At 46.0% G+C, this 20649-nt stretch overlaps 1 protein-coding gene across 1 annotated transcript; it reads left to right on the forward strand.

Moving 5' to 3' along the window:
• The first annotated feature begins 205 nt into the window (after window positions 1–205).
• Window positions 206–10321, forward strand: PSMC4 (proteasome 26S subunit, ATPase 4). The gene is made up of 11 exons (XM_044257297.1): window positions 206–311; window positions 1114–1212; window positions 1338–1524; window positions 3294–3440; window positions 3522–3631; window positions 3719–3812; window positions 8998–9165; window positions 9247–9323; window positions 9468–9636; window positions 9851–9906; window positions 10079–10321. Exons 1-11 carry the CDS (start codon window positions 276–278, stop codon window positions 10190–10192), a joined length of 1257 nt encoding a protein of 418 aa, XP_044113232.1. The 5' UTR covers window positions 206–275; the 3' UTR covers window positions 10193–10321.
• The last annotated feature ends 10328 nt before the right edge of the window (window positions 10322–20649 follow it).

Here is a 20649-nt window from a genome sequence, read left to right on the forward strand (position 1 = left end):
AACCCGCGCAGACGCCTCTCGAGGCCCTGCCTCCATGCACTACTGCGCAAGCGCACTATCCCAAGCCCGGGTAAGGAGAGCGCGTTGGAAGTCTTGGGGGCGGAGTCGAGGACGAAGGCTTCCCTTCCCTCCATCCTTTGCGGCCCAACCCAGCCTGCTCTAGCAACATTTTAAACTACGTTTCCCAGAACCCACTGAGGCCCTAGTCTTCCGGTAGCGTCGGCGGAAGCAGTGACTAGATCTGGCTGGGCCACACAGAGGCCGGCTTGGTCACTATGGAGGAAATAGGCATCTTGGTGGAGAAAGCACAGGTCCGGTGGGGCCAGGCTCGCGGGGAGAGGGCGAGGCCGAACTGAGAGGGGTGCTGAGTGGCTGCGGGAATTCCGGCCCAGGTCTGGCTGGCTTTGGAGGCCGCGGTGGAGAGCTCTGTGTCGCCCCGAGGCCTGGCTCGGTGGCTGAATGATGTTAGGAGGGCAGTAAGGCTCAGAACGCACGGCTGCAGGAATGAGTGACGTTCCGGATTCTTTGGCACGGAATGATTTCGGGGGCTAGCCAGGAGTGCTTAGTGACATCGGTGGCCCGGCGGGTCTGCGGATGTGTCGGGGTGTGAGTGATAGGGCCTTGGCCGTGGGCCGAATGATGTCTCACTGTGGGCGGGGGAGCTGACTGATGTTCGGGGCTTGGCTGGTGTTGGGGGGCTGCGTAATATCAGTGGTCTGGCCGCGTGATGTTTGCGGCCGACCTAGGGAACTGGATGACATAAGAACCTCATGTGAGTTTGGGTTTTGTGACATGAAGGATGTTTTGGGGAAAACTGGGTATTGTTGGAATGTTCGAAGGTGACTTTAACAGCCTCTAGTGAGATAGCCGTATGATAGTAGGAACCTGTTGAGGGGTTAAGAGGCCTTGGAGTCCGGTAAGGAGTTGATGTGACCTTTAGGCCCTCGTTGGGAGTCTGGTGACCCTGGGGATGGGTAACATCAGGAGCCCATTTAGGGGGCTGAGAGGCTTGTAGGATCTATTTAGAGGGGCTGAATGATGTCAGGAGCCTCAAGTGGTTCATGGTGGAGGGGGAGGATGCTCTTCCAGCCTGAGTTTTCTCCCTTGTTCTAGGATGAGATCCCAGCACTGTCTGTGTCACGGCCCCAGACTGGCCTTTCCTTCCTGGGGCCTGAGCCTGAGGACCTGGAGGACCTGTACAGCCGCTACAAGGTACCGTCACCCCCAGTTTGGATCCTGCACAGGGCCCAGCACCCCATACTCCCCGACACCTTCCACTCCCGCCTGGCTCAGCTGGGCCAGAGCCAGCCGTCTGCCTTACCCCTCTCCAATCACAGAAGCTACAGCAAGAGCTGGAGTTCCTCGAGGTGCAGGAGGAGTACATCAAGGATGAGCAGAAGAATTTGAAGAAGGAATTCCTCCATGCCCAGGAAGAGGTGAAGCGGATCCAGAGCATCCCACTGGTCATCGGACAGTTTCTGGAGGCTGTGGATCAGAACACAGCCATTGTGGGCTCCACCACAGGTGCACAGGAGGGTGGGTGGGTGGGGGCACCTCATTTGCTCATCTGTTCGTTCATTGTCGGTTAACTCTTTCTGGTCACGGACCAGGAAGTGTGCTGAAGTCTTAGAAGAGCGAACAAGGAAAAGCGACGTAATGATGTTTTTCTAACTTTGATATAAGAGTAGACGTATATTTCACATTCTCTCTCTACGTGTGTGTATGTTTTGTGTGTGTTCGTGTATATGTATATACCCACGTGTACAGCTGACCTTTGAACAACACAGGTTTGAACTGTGTGGGTCTTATACACGGATTTTTGGATAAATACTGTACAGTACTGTAAACGTATTTTCTTACGAATCACTCAGTAACATTTTTTCTGCCTTACTTTACCATAAGGATATAGTATGTAATAGGTAAAACATACAAAACACATGTTAATTGACTGTGTATGGTATTGGTAAGGCTTCTGGTCAACGGCTATTAGTAATTGAGTTTTGAGGGAGTCAAGTTATGTATGGATTTTCAATTGCTTGGGGGTTTCTGCGCTGCTAACCCCTGCAGTGTTCAAGGGTCAGTGGCATACGTATACACACTGGAAGTCTCATCAAATGATATTTAGCCTTACTGTGTGTCACATACTCTGATGTTTCCCGTTCATTCTAGTCTGGTTTTGTCTTAAACCGTGTTCGGGATGTGATCCTCTAAATTGATTTCATGTGACAGTTACTGAGTTGGGACCTACAATTTGAAACCATGGGTGAAGTGTGAAGGGATTGGGCCCCAGTCAGACTCAGTATGTGGTAGTTGCTGTTGTTAACACTGACTCGGGCCCTGCCCTCATGATGGGTGTTATCTCTGTGTATTATCTGTCATTTCCTGCTTTTGGCCTCTACTCCTGCGGACCAAGCATGTTCTGGAAGGGTGGGGAAAGGTGTATAACTGGGCCTGGAATTGGAATGTTGGGCTGGAGGTGAGGTGGTGAAGGGAGGGAGATAACCTGAAATGAGGCTTATGACTTGGACCTGTAGGACTTAGGGGACACTCAGGCTGTCCCTGAGATGCTGACATGGGCAGAAGAGTAGGTTTGGAGGGAGGCAGTGTGGGCAGTTTTGGACTTCACAGGGGGGGTCTGTGAGGCTGCTAGACAGCCAGATCTGAAGGTCAGGAGAGAGACTGATGCTGGACAGAGGTGTGTATCACCGCCATAAGAGCAGAAGGTCGATGGGGCCTGGGCAAGCAGGGAGGAGTCTGGTGCGGAGACTTAGGTGGGAGCAGAAGGCTGAATCGGGGTTTCTGTGAAGAAGCAGAGGAGGTTGGTTGGAGACATTCAGGAGGCTGAGAGGAATTGCCTAGGGACTGATGGGCTGTGGAGGGCAGGGGAGAAAGGTCCAGAATGAGGCTTGGGACTTTGGCTCGTGACTAGGGACCACGGGCCTCTCTGAGACAGGGACCCAGGAGGAGCAGCACAGTTTGAGAGAAGATACTGAGACCATATTGGAACCCAGTGAGTGAGGAAGACCCTGGACATGTGGGGGGACGCAGTGCAGGAGGCTGCTGTTCAGCTAGGACTGGAGCTCGCGAGACTGTTGGAGCTGGAGATGGACAAGGAAACTGTCATCATGAACGTGGGGATGGCCAGGGGAATGCAAGACTAGAGGCCAGGAGGGCCATTCTGGGTCTGAGTGAAATACACTGGTGGCCTGGTGGCTACTACGACTGCAGGGTTTGGGGGAGGAGATGGTTCTGAGGTTCTGGCACTTCTGACCCCCCCTCCCCATCTCCCAAAGGCTCCAACTACTACGTGCGCATCCTGAGCACTATTGACCGGGAGCTGCTCAAGCCAAACGCCTCGGTGGCCCTCCACAAACACAGCAACGCCCTGGTGGACGTGCTGCCACCCGAGGCCGACAGCAGCATCATGATGCTCACCTCAGGTGGGAGGGGGAGCCTGGGGCTGGTGGGCCTGGGGGGACCTTGAGGCCAGGCTGGGAGCCCCCGTTCTGCTCTCCCACCAGACCAGAAGCCAGATGTGATGTATGCAGACATCGGGGGCATGGACATCCAGAAGCAGGAGGTGCGGGAGGCCGTGGAGCTCCCGCTTACACACTTCGAGCTCTATAAGCAGGTGAGAGGCTGGGAGGGGCCCCCCGCCCTGGGCCTCGAGTTGGCGGTTGGACTCCCTGGCTCATCCTCCCTTACCTCCGCGTTTCAGATCGGCATCGACCCTCCCCGAGGTGTCCTCATGTACGGCCCACCCGGCTGTGGGAAGACCATGTTGGCAAAGGCCGTGGCTCATCACACGACAGGTGAGCCACTCCCTGGAGCTCTGGCCTTCTGGGCTCGGGACCTTGCCCCCTGCTTTCTCATGTTCCCCAGGAAGTGACGAGGTGTGGTGATTAAGAACGGGGGCTGTGGCGTCAAAGCCCCAGGGTGACCCTTACTGGCTGTGCCGTCTTGGGGAGGTGGCTTCACTGCCTCGTGCTTCAGTTTCCTCGTCTCACAGATTTGCCTCTCAGTGGGTTGTCACCCACCAGTAACCGTGAGTTCAAATTCATGGGTTGCAACCAGCATTTAAGAAAATGAAACCGGAAACATCAGAGTCCATCCCACATAGTAGGAGCTCATATGACTTTGTAGAAACCTGTTGCACACAAACACGCTTGTGGTTGTTTATGTATGTGTTCTTTTTCTTTCTTTTTTTTTTTAAGATTTTATTTATTTATTTGACAGAGATCACAAGCAGGCAGAGAGGAAGGGGAGCAGGCTCCCCGCTGAGCAGAGAGCCCGATGTGGGCTTGATCCCAGCACCCTGAGATCATGACCTGAGCCGAAGGCAGAGGCTTAACCCACTGAGCCACCCTCTTTTTCTTATACATGTAATTCTTATGTATTTCTTATCATAGGTTCCAGACAAAAATGTCTGAAGGTCGCTATATTACTGTTTGTAAAGGCTGAGGATAAGCTCAGCACATCTTAAAATCCTAACATGTGAGCTGGGGGGCAGTAGGAGGCAGTGGTTAAGCAGTGGGTTTTCTGGGCCAGGCTGAGTGGGTTTGAGATCTGCCTCCCCTACAACCATTTATGTAAGCTCATGTATGTCACTACTCAGTAAGTTAGTCTCTCTCTGACTCCTGTTTTCTGTTTCTGATTACTCAGAGGATTAAATCAATATAAAGCTAGAACCATACCTGACACGTAGAGAGTGGACAAGAAATGTCAGCCATTGTCTCGAACGTTCATTTGCTTAGAGGTTCCTTGGACTTCTGCTCTCCCAGGCCTGGAGCTGAGCTCAGACGTGTCCCCTGTGGTGGAGAATCTCCCAGTGTGACTGGGGAAAAAGCAAAAGAAACACTTAGAATTCAGTTACTACTTATTGAATACCTGATGTGTGCCAAGCCGTGTTCCAGGTGCCGGAGACATGGCAGTGAACAGAACGAAGTTTTCTTACTTTGTGGAGGTGATATCTTAGTTGGGGATGTTCTTGAACAGATAAACAGGTGAACAGATTAGAGATCACATGGTACCGAATGTGCGATGAGAGGAAGCAGGACCAGGGGATAGAGAATAGTATGGCTGCCACTTTGCGTGGCAGAACTGCTGGTCTCGGAAGACGTTTATGAGGCAACGTTTACATAAAGACCTAAAATACGTGCAGGAGTGAGTCCTGAGGATGTCTGGGGGAGGCTGGAACATGCTTAGTGTCCCAGGAATAATAGGGAGGCCCTATAGTCGAAAGGAGTGAACGAGGGGCTCACAGTTACAGGGGAGGTTGAGTGGGAGCAGTCTGCCAAGCAGCAGATGCCCTGGAGAAGCAGGGAGAGAAATGGGATTGCCCTTACAGGAGGGCAAGTCGGTCCATTCTGCCTGTGCCTCTCGGGTGGGGCTTCCCAGAGGAAGCAAGGCATGAGCGATTTGTCGGGCATGCAGCTGGGGGGGAGGATCCCAGAGTAGTATGTGCAAAGGCCCGGGGTGGGAAAGAACTTTTATTTAGTGAATCGTGAGTAGACCATGACTAAACTCCACAAGGGCAGGACCTTGTACATTGGTTCTTTCCCATTTTCCAAGCGCCTGCCCAGTAATCTCACTGTGGTACTTGGTCAGCCAATGTTGGGGGCCTGGCTGAAGGAGGGCTGTGCTTGGCAGGACCCCAGCGGTGAGACTGGGGAACTCAGAAAGGTTGTAAATATAGTCTCAGCGTGAATCTCAGATTTTGCACATTGTCCTGAGAGCGCGGTGGCTTTAGACAGGCAGGGTTCAATAGAAATACAGCACAGGGATGCCTGGGTGGCTCAGTTGGTTAAGCGGCTGCCTTCGGCTCAGGTCATGATCCCAGAGTCCTGGGATCGAGTCCCACATCAGGCTCCTTGCTCGGCAGGGAGCCTGCTTCTCCCTCTGCCTCTGCCTGCCACTCTGTCTGCCTGTGCTCGTTCTCTCTCCTCTCTCTCTGAAAAATAAATAAATAAAATCTTTAAAAAAAAGAAAGAAATACAGCACAAGCCGCATCTAGAATTTAAAAATTTTAAGTACCCATTTAACAAAATAAGTTAGAAGAAATAGGTGACCCTATTAAATCTTATATAACAGGTATCCTCTAAATACCATTATTTGAACAGGTAGCAGATAGAAAATTTGAGATTTTTTCCTATTACTTTCTTTTTTTTTTTTTTTTTTAGATTTTATTTATTTATTTGACAGACAGAGATCACAAGTAGGCAGAGAGGCAGGCAGAGAGAGAGGAAGAAGCAGGGTCCCCGCTGAGCAGAGAGCCCGATGTGGGGCTTGATCCCAGGACCCTGGGATCATGACCCGAGCCGAAGGCAGAGGCTTTAACCCACTGAGCCACCCAGGCGCCACCCTATTACTTTCTTTAATAAAATATATGTAACAAAAATTACCATTTTAGCCATTTTTTTAAAAGGTTTTATTTATTCATTTGAGAGAGAGAGAGACCATGAGAGGGGAGAGATCAAAGGGAGAAGCAGACTCCCAGCCCAGCAGGGAGCCTGATGTGGGACTCGATCGTGGGACTCCAGGATCATGACCTGAGCTGAAGGCAGTTGCTTAACCAACTGAGCCACCCAGGTGCCCCTAACCAATTTTTAAGTATATAGTTCAGTGGTATTAAAAACATTCACAGTGCTGCACAACTTCTACCACTGTCCCATTTCCAGAACTTGTTCGTCTACCCAGACTGAAACTTGTATCCAGTAGACGCTAACTCCGTTTTTCTCCAGACTCCTTCGCCCCCAAACCTGATAACCTCTATTCTGCATTCAGCAGTGATAAATTGGGCTGTCATATATGAGCATCTCATAGAAGTAGATGAATTGTACAATGTTTGTCTTTTCGTGACGGGCTTTTTCATTTAACCTCGTCTTCAGGGCTCATCCATGCTGAAGCAGGTGTCAAACAATTCCTTTTTAAGGCCAGATAATATTCCACTGTATGTATGTACCCTGTTTTCTTTATGTGGACATCTATGAAGATATTTTACACTTGTTTATGCTAAGTCTCTGGAAGTCCAATGAGTATTTCACAGTGACAGCCTACCTCATTTTGGACCAGCCACATTTCCGGTTCCCCAGCAGCCACATGTCGCCAGTGGCCACCCCATTAGAGAAGTGGTATGATCAGATTAGCTTTTTGAAAGATGATCCTGGCAGCTGGAAGTGAACTGGAGGGAGGAGAAATCTGATAGCCAATCAGAAGATTTTGGAGTGATCAGGAGGACTGTTGTAGCCTTGGGCAAAGGCCTTGGAGGTGGTTGGAGAGAGAAGGTAAAATCATGGGGCAGAAGTGACCGGATTTACTGACTGACTAGAAGGGGTTGGCAAGTGGGAGGGGTGAGGAGCAACTTCCATATCCTCCCTTGGGTCATGGGCGGGTGGGTAATGGTGACCTTCACAGGACTGGCGTCAGGGGAAGATGGAGTGAATGTGGGGCGCGCTATAATTCAGTGACCTGGAGATTTTCACTGAAACACAGTACAAGAGATTGGGAGGATGAGAAAGGGGAGGCTGGGGGACGGGGCACTGCAGCAACTGAGTGTGGGGAAGGCAGGTAGACCAAGATCCGAGTCAGATACGGGGAGCTCAGAAGTTGGCATTTCACAGTTAACAGCATGGACACCTGCAGAGCAGCCACAGAAATGTGTGGCGGAAGCAGACCCTGGGATGTGTTTAGATACCCTGAGGTTTGCCAGTGAGCAAGCCCGCACGTAATGAAGGTATCGCAGAGGAGGGACACCTTGAGCCACGTGTGGATGCTGGATGTTAGGGCATGGCAGGGCGGGCCAGCCAAGTGCACGGCTCCAGGTTAGGACAGAAGACCCGCAGGGCTGCATCATGGACAGTGTGGCTCCCTTCCTTGCAGTGGCTGAAAGGAGGGTTGTGGGGGTTGATACATGCCTCGCAGAGCCACATCTAGTCGTTAACAAATAAGTTAGACTTTAAGAAATAAGTTCAAAAGGAGAGGCCCTTGGGGCGCCTGGGTGGCTCAGTGGGTTAAGCCGCTGCCTTCGGCTCAGGTCATGGTCCCAGGGTCCTGGGATCGAGCCCCACATCGGGCTCTCTGCTGAGCAGGGAGCCTGCTTCCCCCCCTCTCTCTGCCTCTCTGCCTACGTGTGATCTCTGTCTGTTAAATAAATAAAAAAATTAAAAAAATTAAAAAATTTAAAAAAAAAATAAATAAATAAATAAATTAAAAAAAAAAAAAAGGAGAGGCCCAGAACAAGCCTGTCTTCAACCACATTGCCACTTGCTGGTTAATCGGAATACGTGCTTGGGGTCCCGGATTATTGCATGATATTCAAAAGTGGGTCCTTTTCCATACCAAACGGAACTCCAAGCTCTCAGTGAGGTGGTATGATACCGTAGTGTATGGACAGCATCTCCTTTTTTTTAATTTTTTGGTCAAGATTCTATTTATTTGACAGAGAAAGAGACACAAGAGAGGGAACACAAGCAGGGGGAGTGAGAGAGGGAGATGCAGGCTCCCCCGATCAGGGAACCTGATGTGGGGCCCGATCCCGTGAGCCGAAGTATAACGTGAGCAGACGCCTAACAACCGAGTCATCCAGGCGCCCCACAGATCTCTTTTTTTCTCTTATTGATTTTTTCAACATGTGGAGATCCAGGGGTTTGTTTTTTCTGTCTTAGATTCCACAGATGTCTCTGTTTTCCTCCATATGGGCTTTTGAAGCACAGGTGCTTTTTTTTTTTGATGATGTCCTGGTATTTACATGTTGTGCCAAAAACAACACATCTGTGGTAGGATTCGTGATTTGGGCTGCTGGGTTGCTGTGGGGAGCTGGCAGATGGCTGGTTCTCCCAGCAGGATCTGGGACACAGCCCCAGGGAATGAGAGAATGGCTGGGTTACTTGGAGTGGGTGTCAAAGAAAGGGATATCTTCAGGGGATTCTCAGTTTCAGTAAAGCAGCATGTCCCCGTGGGAGGCCCTTCCTCATCTAACCCTTGTCATCCCGCCATCAGCTGCATTTATCCGGGTCGTGGGCTCAGAGTTTGTACAGAAGTACCTGGGCGAGGGCCCCCGTATGGTCCGGGACGTGTTCCGCCTGGCCAAGGAGAACGCACCTGCCATCATCTTCATCGATGAGATCGATGCCATTGCCACCAAGAGATTTGACGCCCAGACGGGGGGTGAGTGATGCCTCAGCAGGGCCTGGGGTCTTGGGCAGGCTTGTACGGGATGCCTAGGACTGACTGTGTTGTGCTCTCTAGCTGACAGGGAGGTTCAGAGAATCCTGCTGGAGCTGCTGAATCAAATGGATGGATTTGACCAGAACGTTAACGTCAAGGTTTGGGGTTCAGGGTGGACAGGGGGATGTGTGGTATGGGAATGAGGGAAAGGTGGAGGTTGGCATGTATGGGGGCAGGTATCATGACAGGAAGGAGGGTGTGGGGGGGCACCGAGGTCTGAGCTGGCCTGTCCCCAATGCCAGGTGATCATGGCCACAAACAGAGCAGACACTCTGGATCCTGCCCTGCTGCGGCCAGGACGCCTTGACCGTAAAATCGAATTTCCACTCCCTGACCGCCGCCAGAAAAGATTGATTTTCTCCACTATCACCAGCAAGATGAATCTCTCTGAGGAGGTTGACTTGGAAGACTGTATCCTCCTCTAGAAGGGAGGGGAGGGTCCCGGTTGGGAGCGGGGACTGGATCTTCATCACCACCTCTGCCTTCACCGCGACCCACCTTGTGCAGGGTGGGACACCAGGGTCCAACGATGGGGATGGTGACAAAGACAGCTGGAGGATGACTTCTGGTTCTAGGCACTTAACCCTTTTGTGCAGGGAATGGTTCCTTAACTCACCTGCCACAGATGTGGCCCGACCAGATAAGATTTCGGGAGCTGATATCAACTCCATCTGTCAGGAGGTGAGTGAGGGTTTCTCTTTTGGAGGCAGGGGTGTATGAAGACCCTTCCTTTTTGAGACCACTCTGCCGCCATCCTTGTGTCCCATGTTGTCTCCCTGGGGCTTGGGGCCTGGTCTCTTCCCCCACCATCACTAGGGCTGGGGAATAGATTTTAACTGTCATCCCTCAACAGAGTGGAATGTTGGCAGTCCGTGAGAACCGCTACATTGTTCTGGCAAAGGACTTCGAGAAAGCATACAAGACCGTCATCAAGAAGGATGAGCAGGAGCATGAGTTTTATAAGTGACCCAGCCCCTGTGGGAGAAGGGGAGGGGAGAGGAGGGGACTTCTCTCACCTCCCAACTTCTGTCCCCAAACCTAGTGTTCTTTTTTCTTTACCCAGGATTGGTTTACTCAATAAATATACAAGATTAAATCTGTTCTATTTCTTCCTAAAAGTTTCACTCCTTTGGAGAAAACTGGGCCATGAATAGGATATTCTGTCCTTCCTGCTCTTCTGACAGATGAATGGGTGAGGTACAGGCCTAGGTTACAGTTTGAGAGAGAAGCAAAGAATTCAGATCAGATGACTTTAGAAATTTGGGGGAAAGAACGGAAATCGAATCGCAGACTGGCCCTTGACCACATAATAAAGCCCCCGCACATTTCGTCACCCACATTTCCTAGAGTAGGTAGAAGACCATTTGTGTCTTTGGTGATTCCTGCCTTCCTCACACTCAGAGGGAGTATCAAGGATGAGGAGATAGCCCTGCAGAGTCCCCAAGAGTAGGGATGAGGGTTGTGGAGAGGAGGTGGGATGCCTGGGTTTTGTGATTGTCTCTGGCTCTCCTCCTTATGGTCTTGTTGGGGCACAAATGTGTTTGGTTGGACCAGTGCCCATTCTCTGTTGAGGGCTCTCCCTCTGGGCAGCCTTCCCTAATGCCCCAAGTTGGGAAGGAACCCTTCTGTGCACACTGACCCCATGTACCTGCTCTCCTTGGCACTTACGCCCCCTTAGACTTTGTCACGTGCTTGCCTGTCCCTCCTCCAAATGGAACCTCCTATAGGCAAGGGATTGTGACCTGATCACAATTCAAGTCCCAGTGCCTACACATGGTAGACTTTTACTTAATATTTCTTAAATACATGAATGTCACTATGTCTTTGAAGGTGAGCTAGGAAGAAAGTATATGGAAAAACAGTAGTCACAGGTCCTTGAGGAGATAGGGGTGATTCTTCTGCAGAGGAGCATGACGGGTTGAATGGAGACATTACCCTTTCTTCCCCCCCTGGAACTCGCTAAAGTAAGAGTAAGGAGAGAAGAGAGCAAGATGGACATTCACAAGAACACAGGAGGAGAGAGGACACAGGAGCAACACAGTTTTGGGGAGAGGCTGATAACTGCTCATCAATCCAACTGAGCCTGAGCTACAGGGGAGCCCAAAGAGATTGTCACGCTTGAGAGATCACAGGTGCCCCTTCTGAAGGGGAGGGCTGGAAATGTGGACTACCAGAACGGCTACACAAAAATCAGAATTCAGACACCAAGTGGGACTTGAACCTGGCCTGCAGTGAAAGAACGAACGGTTGTTATTCCAGGCTCCAAGCCCCTTCTCCAGCTTGGCTGGAGGTTTACTCCAGGAAAGGCTGGACCTTGGGTCCCTGGGCTGTCAGGCCTGAAGCGGGGATGAGAGAGGGCGCGTGTGCCAAAGACAAGCTTAAGTGAGAGCCCCAGGCAGGCAACTGAAGGATTCTATCAGGAAACTGAGCAGCATGAGAGAAAGAAAAGAGGATGGGTTGTTCAGACACATTAAACCCTCATCTTTCCCACTCAGTAGCAGCTAATACCTAAAACTGATGAATTAACAAAAGCATAGACTTTGGAAATACGGAAGTGAATTTCAAAACAAACAAGAGGATGGGAAGTAGTTGACTCTTGGAGTAGACTGGAAATACCGGGGGTGAGGGTGTGATGGGAATGCTGTTGTTTTGCTATATACTATACTTATACACATAACGGGACAGTGTTGAATGGCAGCACCTTGTTTCTGACCGTAGGGAAAAATCAGTGAATATTTTATCACAAGGTGTCTGTTAGATGTTCATTTTCGTACACATCCCTTCTCAAACAGGGAGAGTTTTGTTTCATTCGTAGCTTATCGAGAGTCATCACGAATCGTATCGAGTTTTGTCAAATACATAAAAAGCAACTACTGACACGATCTTTTGGTTTCTTTCCTTCTTAAGATAGTGAATTACTTTGATTAATTTTAGAATGTCATACCAGCCTTGAATTCTTAGGTTAGGCCCCACCTGGTCATGATGTATTATCCTTTATATATACTGCTGAATTCCATTCGCTAATTGTGGGTTTGTGGTGGGGGGAAGGTTTGGAGATTTTTATGTGTATGCTTAAAAATTTTTATTTATTTATTTGACAGAGATCACAAAAAGTAGGCAGAGAGGCAGGCAGAGAAAGAGGAGGAAGCAGGCTCCCCACCGAGCAGGGCGCCCGATTTGGGGCTCGATCCCAGAACCCTGGGATCATGACCCAAGCCGGAGGCAGAGGCTCTAACCCACTGAGCCACCCAGGTGCTGCTGTGTCTATGCTTATTACTGATCTTGATCTACGATTTTTTTCCCTCATAATATCTTTCTCAGATTTTAGATCAGTATTAAGCTGAAATGGGAAATGTTCCTTCTTTCTCTATTTTCTGAAAGTGATACTGGTGTCGTATTATTTCTTTCTTAAATCTTAGGTCCAGTTGACATTAAAGTCATCTGAACCTGGAGTTTTCTTTGTGGGAAAGATTTATAGTCTCAAGGATGATATATGTCTCCAATTTGAATTTTTATATTACAGCAGAGAAATGAAAATTAAATTTTAAAGAGAAAAGTTCCATTTTTAGAGAACATAAAATACTAGGAATAAATTTAACAAAACACACACCTGAAAATTACACAATTTTGCTGTGAAAAGCTAGAGAATACCTAAATAAATGGAAAGATGTGCCATAATCATGGCTGAGTTTAGAAATCAATCTTTTTCAAATTGAACTGTATGTTTAATGGAAGTGAACTAAAATCCCAACAGGCACTTCAGAAGTTGCTCGGTTGATTGTAAACATGTGGACATGCAAAGGACTTAGAATACTTCAGGGTATTTTAAAAGAAGAACAAAGCTGGGGGATTTATACTACCGGAACTCAAGCTAATTTACTCTGAAGCTAAAATCAAGGCAATGTGGTATTGGTATAATGATAAATTGATAAGTGGAACAAAATAGAGGATCAAGAAATAGACCTATATCCATACAGTCATTTAATTGTCCTTAAAAACTCTAAGGCGGTTCAATGCAAGAAAGGACAGTTCTTTCAAAAAATGGTGCTGAAACAATGGGATAAACTTGGGAAAATTAACCTCAACCTATGTCTAACACCATCCCCCAAATTAAATTGAGGTGAATCAAAGACATAAAAGATCTATGAAGTTTCTAAAATTAAATATGGTAGAATATCCTTATGGCCTTGGAGCAAGCAAAAGCCCTAACTTAAAATATATATATATCAATTGAACTTCCCAAAAATGAAAAATTTAGCATCAAAAGATACCATTAGGACAGTGAAAATGAAGTTATGGGCTAACACGTAATATTTATAATACATATATCCAAAAAGGGCTTCTCTTTAGCATATCTAAAGAACTCAAACAACTTGATAGGATGAAAATCAAAACCAAAAAATGGGCAAAAGATATGAACAGATACTTCACAAAAGATAGACAAATGGCCAAAAAAAACCACCAAAAGAAAAAAAAGTTCACATCATGAGTATTTAAACCATATTACTTTAGGTAAGGTATGGCAATGCAGATCAAGAGAGAGAGTGGGGGCGCCTGGGTGGCTCAGTGGGTTAAGCCTCTGCCTTCGGCTCAGGTCATGATCTCAGGGTCTTGGGATGGAGCCCCGCATCGGGCTCTGCTCAGCAGGGAGCCTGCTTCCTCCTCTCTCTCTGCCTGCTTCTCTGCCTACTTGTGATCTCTGTGTCAACTAAATAAATAAAATCTTAAAAAAAAAAAGAGAGAGAGAGAGAGTGGAGAATTTTATAATTTATTATACTCACAGTTCCAGAGGAGAACACAGCATGCCACATGGGGTCGCTCTGGGGAAGTGCCAGTGTCACACACAAGGCCACGGGAGAGAAGAGAACAATGGGCAAGCACTTTTATTGCTTTTTCTGTGGGAAGAAATGAAAGAGGCAAGGTAAGCAGGCTTAGGACTGCGACTTTGAATAATTTCAGCAGGCTCTGGGGAAGAGGGGCTGTCCCTGGTTGGTACCTGGTGCTGGGGCAATTAGGGTGCGTGTACAGTGTCCTGTACAGAGTGTGACTGCCCAACGAGAGAGGTAGTTCGGGTGTGCGCTTAACCAGCAGCTCAAGAAGAGCAACTGCTGACTTCTAGCCAGGGTCTAAAAGCATTTGGGGATTACCTGTTTGTAAAAACGGTATTATCATGAGCTCTCAAGTCACCAAGAAAAACACAAAGCAGTCACAATAGCAAGTACAACGTACTACCAGAATGATTAAAATGTGAAAGACAGACAATGTCAAACGTTAACAAGGCTATGGAGAAACTGGAACTGTCATGTATCACTTTTGAGAGTATAAGCTAGCACAACTACTATATAAAGCAATTTGGCATTTCTTGTAAAATTAAACACAGATCTATACTATGATCTAGTAATTTCACTCCTGGGCATCTGTGTGAGAGAATTAGAAATATATACCTACAGGAAACTTGTTCAGGAATGTTAACAGCAATTTTACACATAAGCACAACTCAATTAAAAAAAGACCACCCCTCACCCCCAAGTCCTTGAAGCCATAAGCAACCACTAATCTACTTTCATCTCTGAATTTCCCTATTCTGAAATTTCATCTGAATGTGATCATAGAACATGTGTGGTCTTTTGTGACTGGGTTATGTTATGTTTGTTTGTTTTCACTTAGCAGAATGTTTTTCAAGGTTCATCCCAGTTATAGTGTAAATTACTACCTCATTCCTTGTGTTTGATCCACTGGATTTGATTGCAAGGACCGCTGAGACAAAGTACCACAGGGTGGTGGCTTCAATAACAGAAAGGTGTTTCCTTGTATTTGTACAGGCTCAATGTCCAACATGAATGTGTCAGCAGGGTTGTTTCTTCTCCCTGTGTCTTCACATGGTCTTCCTTCTGTATGGGCAGTGTCCTTCAGTGTCCTAATCTCTTTTTATTTCTTTTTTTTAAGATTTTTTAAAAATTTATTTGACAGACAGAGATCACAAGTAGGCAGAGAGGCAGGCAGAGAGAGAGGAAGGGAAGCAGGCTCCCCACTGAGCAGAGAGCCTGATGCAGGGCTCCATCCCAGGAGCTTGAGACCATGACCTGAGCCAAAGGCAGAGGCCTAACCCACTGAGCCACCCAGGTGCCCCCTAATCGCTTTTTATAAAGACACTAGTCATTGCACTAGGGCCCACCTTCATGACTTCACTAAACCTTAATTACTTCTTTCAAGACCCAATCTCCAAATCACCTTCTGAGGTACTCGGTGCTAGGACTTCAATATATGAATTTTGGGGAGACAAATTCATCCCACAACAGCCACATTTTGCTTCTCTACCTGTTGATGGACATACACTTACTTCTACCTTTTGGCTTTTGTGGATAATGCTGTTGTAAAAATCCATTTACAAGTTTAACTATCTTTTGGCGGAGGGGTGGGTAATTCGAACTCTAGTTTGATTGGTCTGGTTTGTTCACAGTTAAGCCTCCTGCTCAGAGAACCAAAGGGCCAGCTGATGGTAGGGAAGACAGTGTCCCCAGCCTTCCAGAGTCATGGGTTTGCAGGGCTCCCCCAGCCCAAAGCTATTCTCTGCCCTTGTGCCTAGGATGAAAAAAGGAAAGAGCCTCTTTGGGTGGGGGAGTGAGAGGCAGCTATGGGATAATTTTATTGTAAAGCCTAGGGTCTGTTCTTCACAGCAGGAGGTAGTAACCACATAAAGTTTTTTTTTTTTTTGACAGAGATCACAAATAGGCAGAGAGGCAGGCAGAGGTGGGAGGTGCTGCGAAGCAGGCTCCCTGCTGAGCAGAGAGCCCAAAGCCGAAGCCGGGCTTGATCCCAGGACTCTGGGATCATGACCTGAGCCGAAGGCAGAGGCTTAATCCACTGAGCCACCCCTACATAAATTCTCTCATAATAAATGAGAGAATTATATATTATTCTTACTTTTGGGGGGGTTCTTAAATTTTTTTAACCAAAACAAACAAACAAAAAAACAAAAAACCAAAAAAAACCAAAAACAGCAGGAAAGAAAAATACAAGAAGCAAATGAGCCAGAAACCTGGGTTCAGCTCAGAAGGGACCAGGGAGATGAGAACCAGGCTGTTACTCCTGGAACAGTAACACTATGGCTGGCCCCAGGGCTCTCTCCAGGGATCTTGGGAGAATGGCAGCAAGCCCTAGAAGGAAAGACAAAGGTGGGAAGATGGCAATCCCCAGACTAGCAGCAGTACCGTTCCTCTGGTGGCCACCATGGGCAGTCAACTGGGTTGAAAATATTAGAGGCCCCTATGTCTGGAGGCCCGGTCTCCAAAGCATGGGCCCATGGGGGTCAGACAAAGGGAGGAAGTGGGAAGGGAAGGCACAGAAGTGCTATGAGTTCCAGCAGAGTCCTTCCCTGGGACCATGGGGATCCAGGGAATAAGGGGAAACAGGACTCTTCCCTGTTTGTCAGTCGATTGGTTTCTTTAGGAGGCTTTCCAACTGGTCCCTGATACCTACAAACTTGTGCCCCATGTCCCTTTCTTGATGGCCAGCACATTGGGGAACAGCTGATATCTCATACTCATAATGTGTGGTCATTAATGTCCACCTTGGTCATTACCACCTTTTCATGTTGCTCGGCCACCATCTTCTCTAGCCTTGGCCTGAGAGAAAAAACTGCAGGGGCCACACCACTGTGCATGGAAACCCACAAGCACTGGTGTCTCACTGTTGACAACTCCGTCTTGAAAGTCAGGTCCACCCGGATCTTAAAGGTCACTGTAGAGACTCTGGTGGGTGTATATTGTTCATGTCAGGCCTCCAGGACTGTACTGTGGGTTCTTCAGAGCCCTGGAGGTAAGGGGTGCCCACCTCATCAGGAGAAGTCTTTGAGCCATCTTCCTACAGTGTGACTGGAGAGCTACACAGATTGGCCCTCCCCACACATCAAAGGTACTCCTCCATTTACAAGTTTTTGTGTGAACACGTTTTTTATTTCTCTTGAGTACATACCCAGAAGTAGAATTGCTGGGTGATATGGGAACACTATGTTTAATCATTTAAGGAACCGCTAGCCTGTTAACCCATGTAACTGCACCATTTTACACTCCTGCCAGCAGCGTCTGAGAATTCCAATTTCTCTAGATCTTCACCAACACCTATTATCTCTCTTTCTTTTTTTAGAAGTTTTTATTTATTTATTTGCCAGAGAAAGAGAGAGAGATCGAGATCACAAGTAGGCAGAGGGGCAGGCAGAGAGAGGGGGGAAGCAGGCTCCCCGCTGAGCAGAGAGCCTGATGCAGGGGTCCATCCCAGGACCTTGAGATCATGACCTGAGCTGAAGACAGAGGCTTAACCCACTGAGCCACCCAGGCACCCCTATTATCTCTTTTTTAAAATTCTAGTCACCTTAATGGACATGAAATTATAACTCAGTGTGATTTCAATTTGCGTTTCCCTGCTGGTTAATAATGTTGACTATCTTTTCGAGTGCTTGCTGGCCATTTGTATATTGTCCTTGGTGGAATAGTCATTCAGAATCTTTGCCAAACTGTAATTATTTGTATTTATATATTTTTATATGCTTTTATATAATTTCCTCAAGAAAATATAACAATTATGAATATGTATGCCCCTAACAACAGAACCCACAGTTATACAAAATAAAAACTGACAAAATTGAACGGAGACATAGACAATTCATTCATAGAAGTTGGGAAGTTAAACAATATACTCTCAATAATTGATATAACAATCCAGCAGGAAATCAGCAGGAATACAGAAAACTTAAATAATATTAGCAAAGAATTTGACTAAGCTGATATTTATTGAGCACTCTACCAAGATAAGAATACACACTCTTTTCAAGGTAGCATGCCCTATTAGTCTCTCCTTTGACTGTAAATCTTTCCACATTACTCCTACTCAAAGTTTTTCACCAGTAGGAATACTGTGCTGTTGAGTGAATCTCAGTCCATGATGAAAGGTTGTCCCACATTTTATATTCATAGGACATATGCTAGACCATAAAGCATCTTAATAAATTTTTTAAAAAATGAAATCATGCTAAGTATGTTCTCTGACTACAATGGAAATAAATCAGAAATCAATAACTAAGGAAATTTGGGATCCAAAAATATTTTAATCAACACATTTCTAAATACTCTAGGATTCAAAAAAATTATGAGAAATTAGAAAGTATTTTGAACTGAAGGAGAATAAAAACAAAGCCTATCAAAATGTATGGGATGCAGTTAAGGATGTTTTTAGTGGGAAATTCGTATCTTACGTACATGCCTATAGTACCATGAAAGAATTAAGATCTAAAATCATTTGGAAGAATTTACCAGTGAGGTTGTTTGATCCCAAGCTTTTCTTTGTTGGAAGGTACTGGGATGTTGATTCAATCTCCTTTCTCGTTCTAAGTATATTTAGAGTCACTGTTGTAGACTAAAAATAAAGAGTGCTAACAAAATACAGTACAGAATCTGGAATGCATTCTACTTAAATGAACCTCTGTGGCATCTTAGAAGAAACTGGTAAGATAGATACTGTGGAATTATGGAGAATTTCCTTAAGGGTAATTATGGTACTATGGCTCTATATGAGATTGTCTTTATGTTTGGGAGACATACTGAAGTAATAAAGGGGAAAGTATCATGAGGTCAAAAACATATTCTCAATGGTACAACATAAAATATAAAGAAAAATGTGTCAAATTGTTAACAACTTTGAATCTACATAGGGGTACATGGGTGTTCATTCTTTCAACTTTTCATATGTGCAGCAATTTTCATGATAAGGTTGAATATATAAATGGATGCTTTTATTTTGATCTTTCACTAATATTTATCTTAACTTCTGGACAGGGAAATAAATTATACATTTTCTGCATTTTATTTTTATAGACAAATCACTTCAAAAACTGACTCTTCAATAGCTGGTTTTTCAACATCTCCTCATTCCCTAAGTCCATAGGATTTCTTTTCAAAATTAACTTTTTTTTTCAATATTAACTTTTTGATGTAACTTAAGGAATGAACTCTTAATGAAAATCCTCATATTCTTTTACTTACCATAAAATTTTATACAGTACTTATTTAAAACTTATTAAGGAATAGATGAGATTTTTCTAAATTATACACAATACTATAATTTTTGTGTCATCAACAATGATGCTAATGAAACATAAAAGCTGTTCTTTATGAACACAAGCATGTGCCAAGTACTCTTGTAAGGATTTTGTACGTATTGTAATACAATTATTCCTGTAATTGCACTAGTATGCACTCACCATTGTTGCCATTTACAAATAATGCACAAAGAGGATAGGCACCTAATGTCATGCAGGTAGTGAAATGGCAGTGGTGATAAAGCACCTGCCTCAGGTAGATGTTAGCTTACATTTGTTCCAACAAGTTCTCCTCCAGTTTGAGTTTGAAGGCTTTTCTAAGTGCGTGAAATTAAAATACCTAGGAAAATATCTTTCATGATTAGTAAACGGTGAACATGAAGGCTACTCTGTATTTCTTTACATTCAAGGACTTTCTCATCAGAATGTCCTCTCAACACTAAGGTGTTTGCTTTGACTGTAAATCTTTCCACATTACTCCTACTCAAAGTTTTTCACCAGTAGGAATACTGTGCTGTTGAGTGAATCTCAGTCCATGATGAAAGGTTGTCCCACATTTTATATTCATAGGACTTCTTGCCACTACGAACTCTCTGATGTTGAGTAAGTTGTTCGTATCCAGTGAAGGTTTTCCCACATTCCTTATATTCATGGGACATCTGACTATTATGAATTTTCTGATGTCGAGTAAGCTGACCATTCACAGTAAAGGCTTTTCCACATTCTTTGCATTCATAGGGCTTCAGACCTGTATGAATTCTTTGATGGGCAATAAAAACTGACCTAAGTCTAAAGGCCTTTCCACATTCCTTACATTCATAAGGTTTCTCACCAGTATGAATCCTCTCATGTTGAGTAAAGTTCGAGCTACAACTAAAGGTCTTTCCACACTCTTTACATTCATAGGGTTTCATACCTGTATGAATTCTCTGATGAGCAGTAAAGACTGAACTAAGTCTGAAAGTTTTCCCACATTCCTTACATTCATAAGGTTTCTCACCAGTATGAATTCTCTGATGTACGGTAAGTTCGTAATTATTGCTAAAGGCCTTTTCACATTCCTTACATTCATAGGGCTTCTCGCCAGTATGAATTTTAACATGTTGAATAAGGTTTGAGCTACGACTAAATGCCTTCCCACACTCCTTACATTCATATGGTTTCTGACCAGCATGGATCCTCTGATGTACTCTAAGTTCACTACCACAAGTAAAACATTTCCCACATTCCTTACATTCATAGGGGTTCTCACCAGTATGAATTCTGTAGTGTCCAAGAAATTGGTAATGAAGTCGAAAGGCCTTCCCACATTCCTTACATTCAAAGGGTTT

This window comes from Neovison vison, chromosome 7 (genome assembly GCF_020171115.1).
Source record: "Neovison vison isolate M4711 chromosome 7, ASM_NN_V1, whole genome shotgun sequence".
In the NCBI taxonomy this organism is placed as follows: domain Eukaryota; kingdom Metazoa; phylum Chordata; class Mammalia; order Carnivora; family Mustelidae; genus Neogale; species Neogale vison.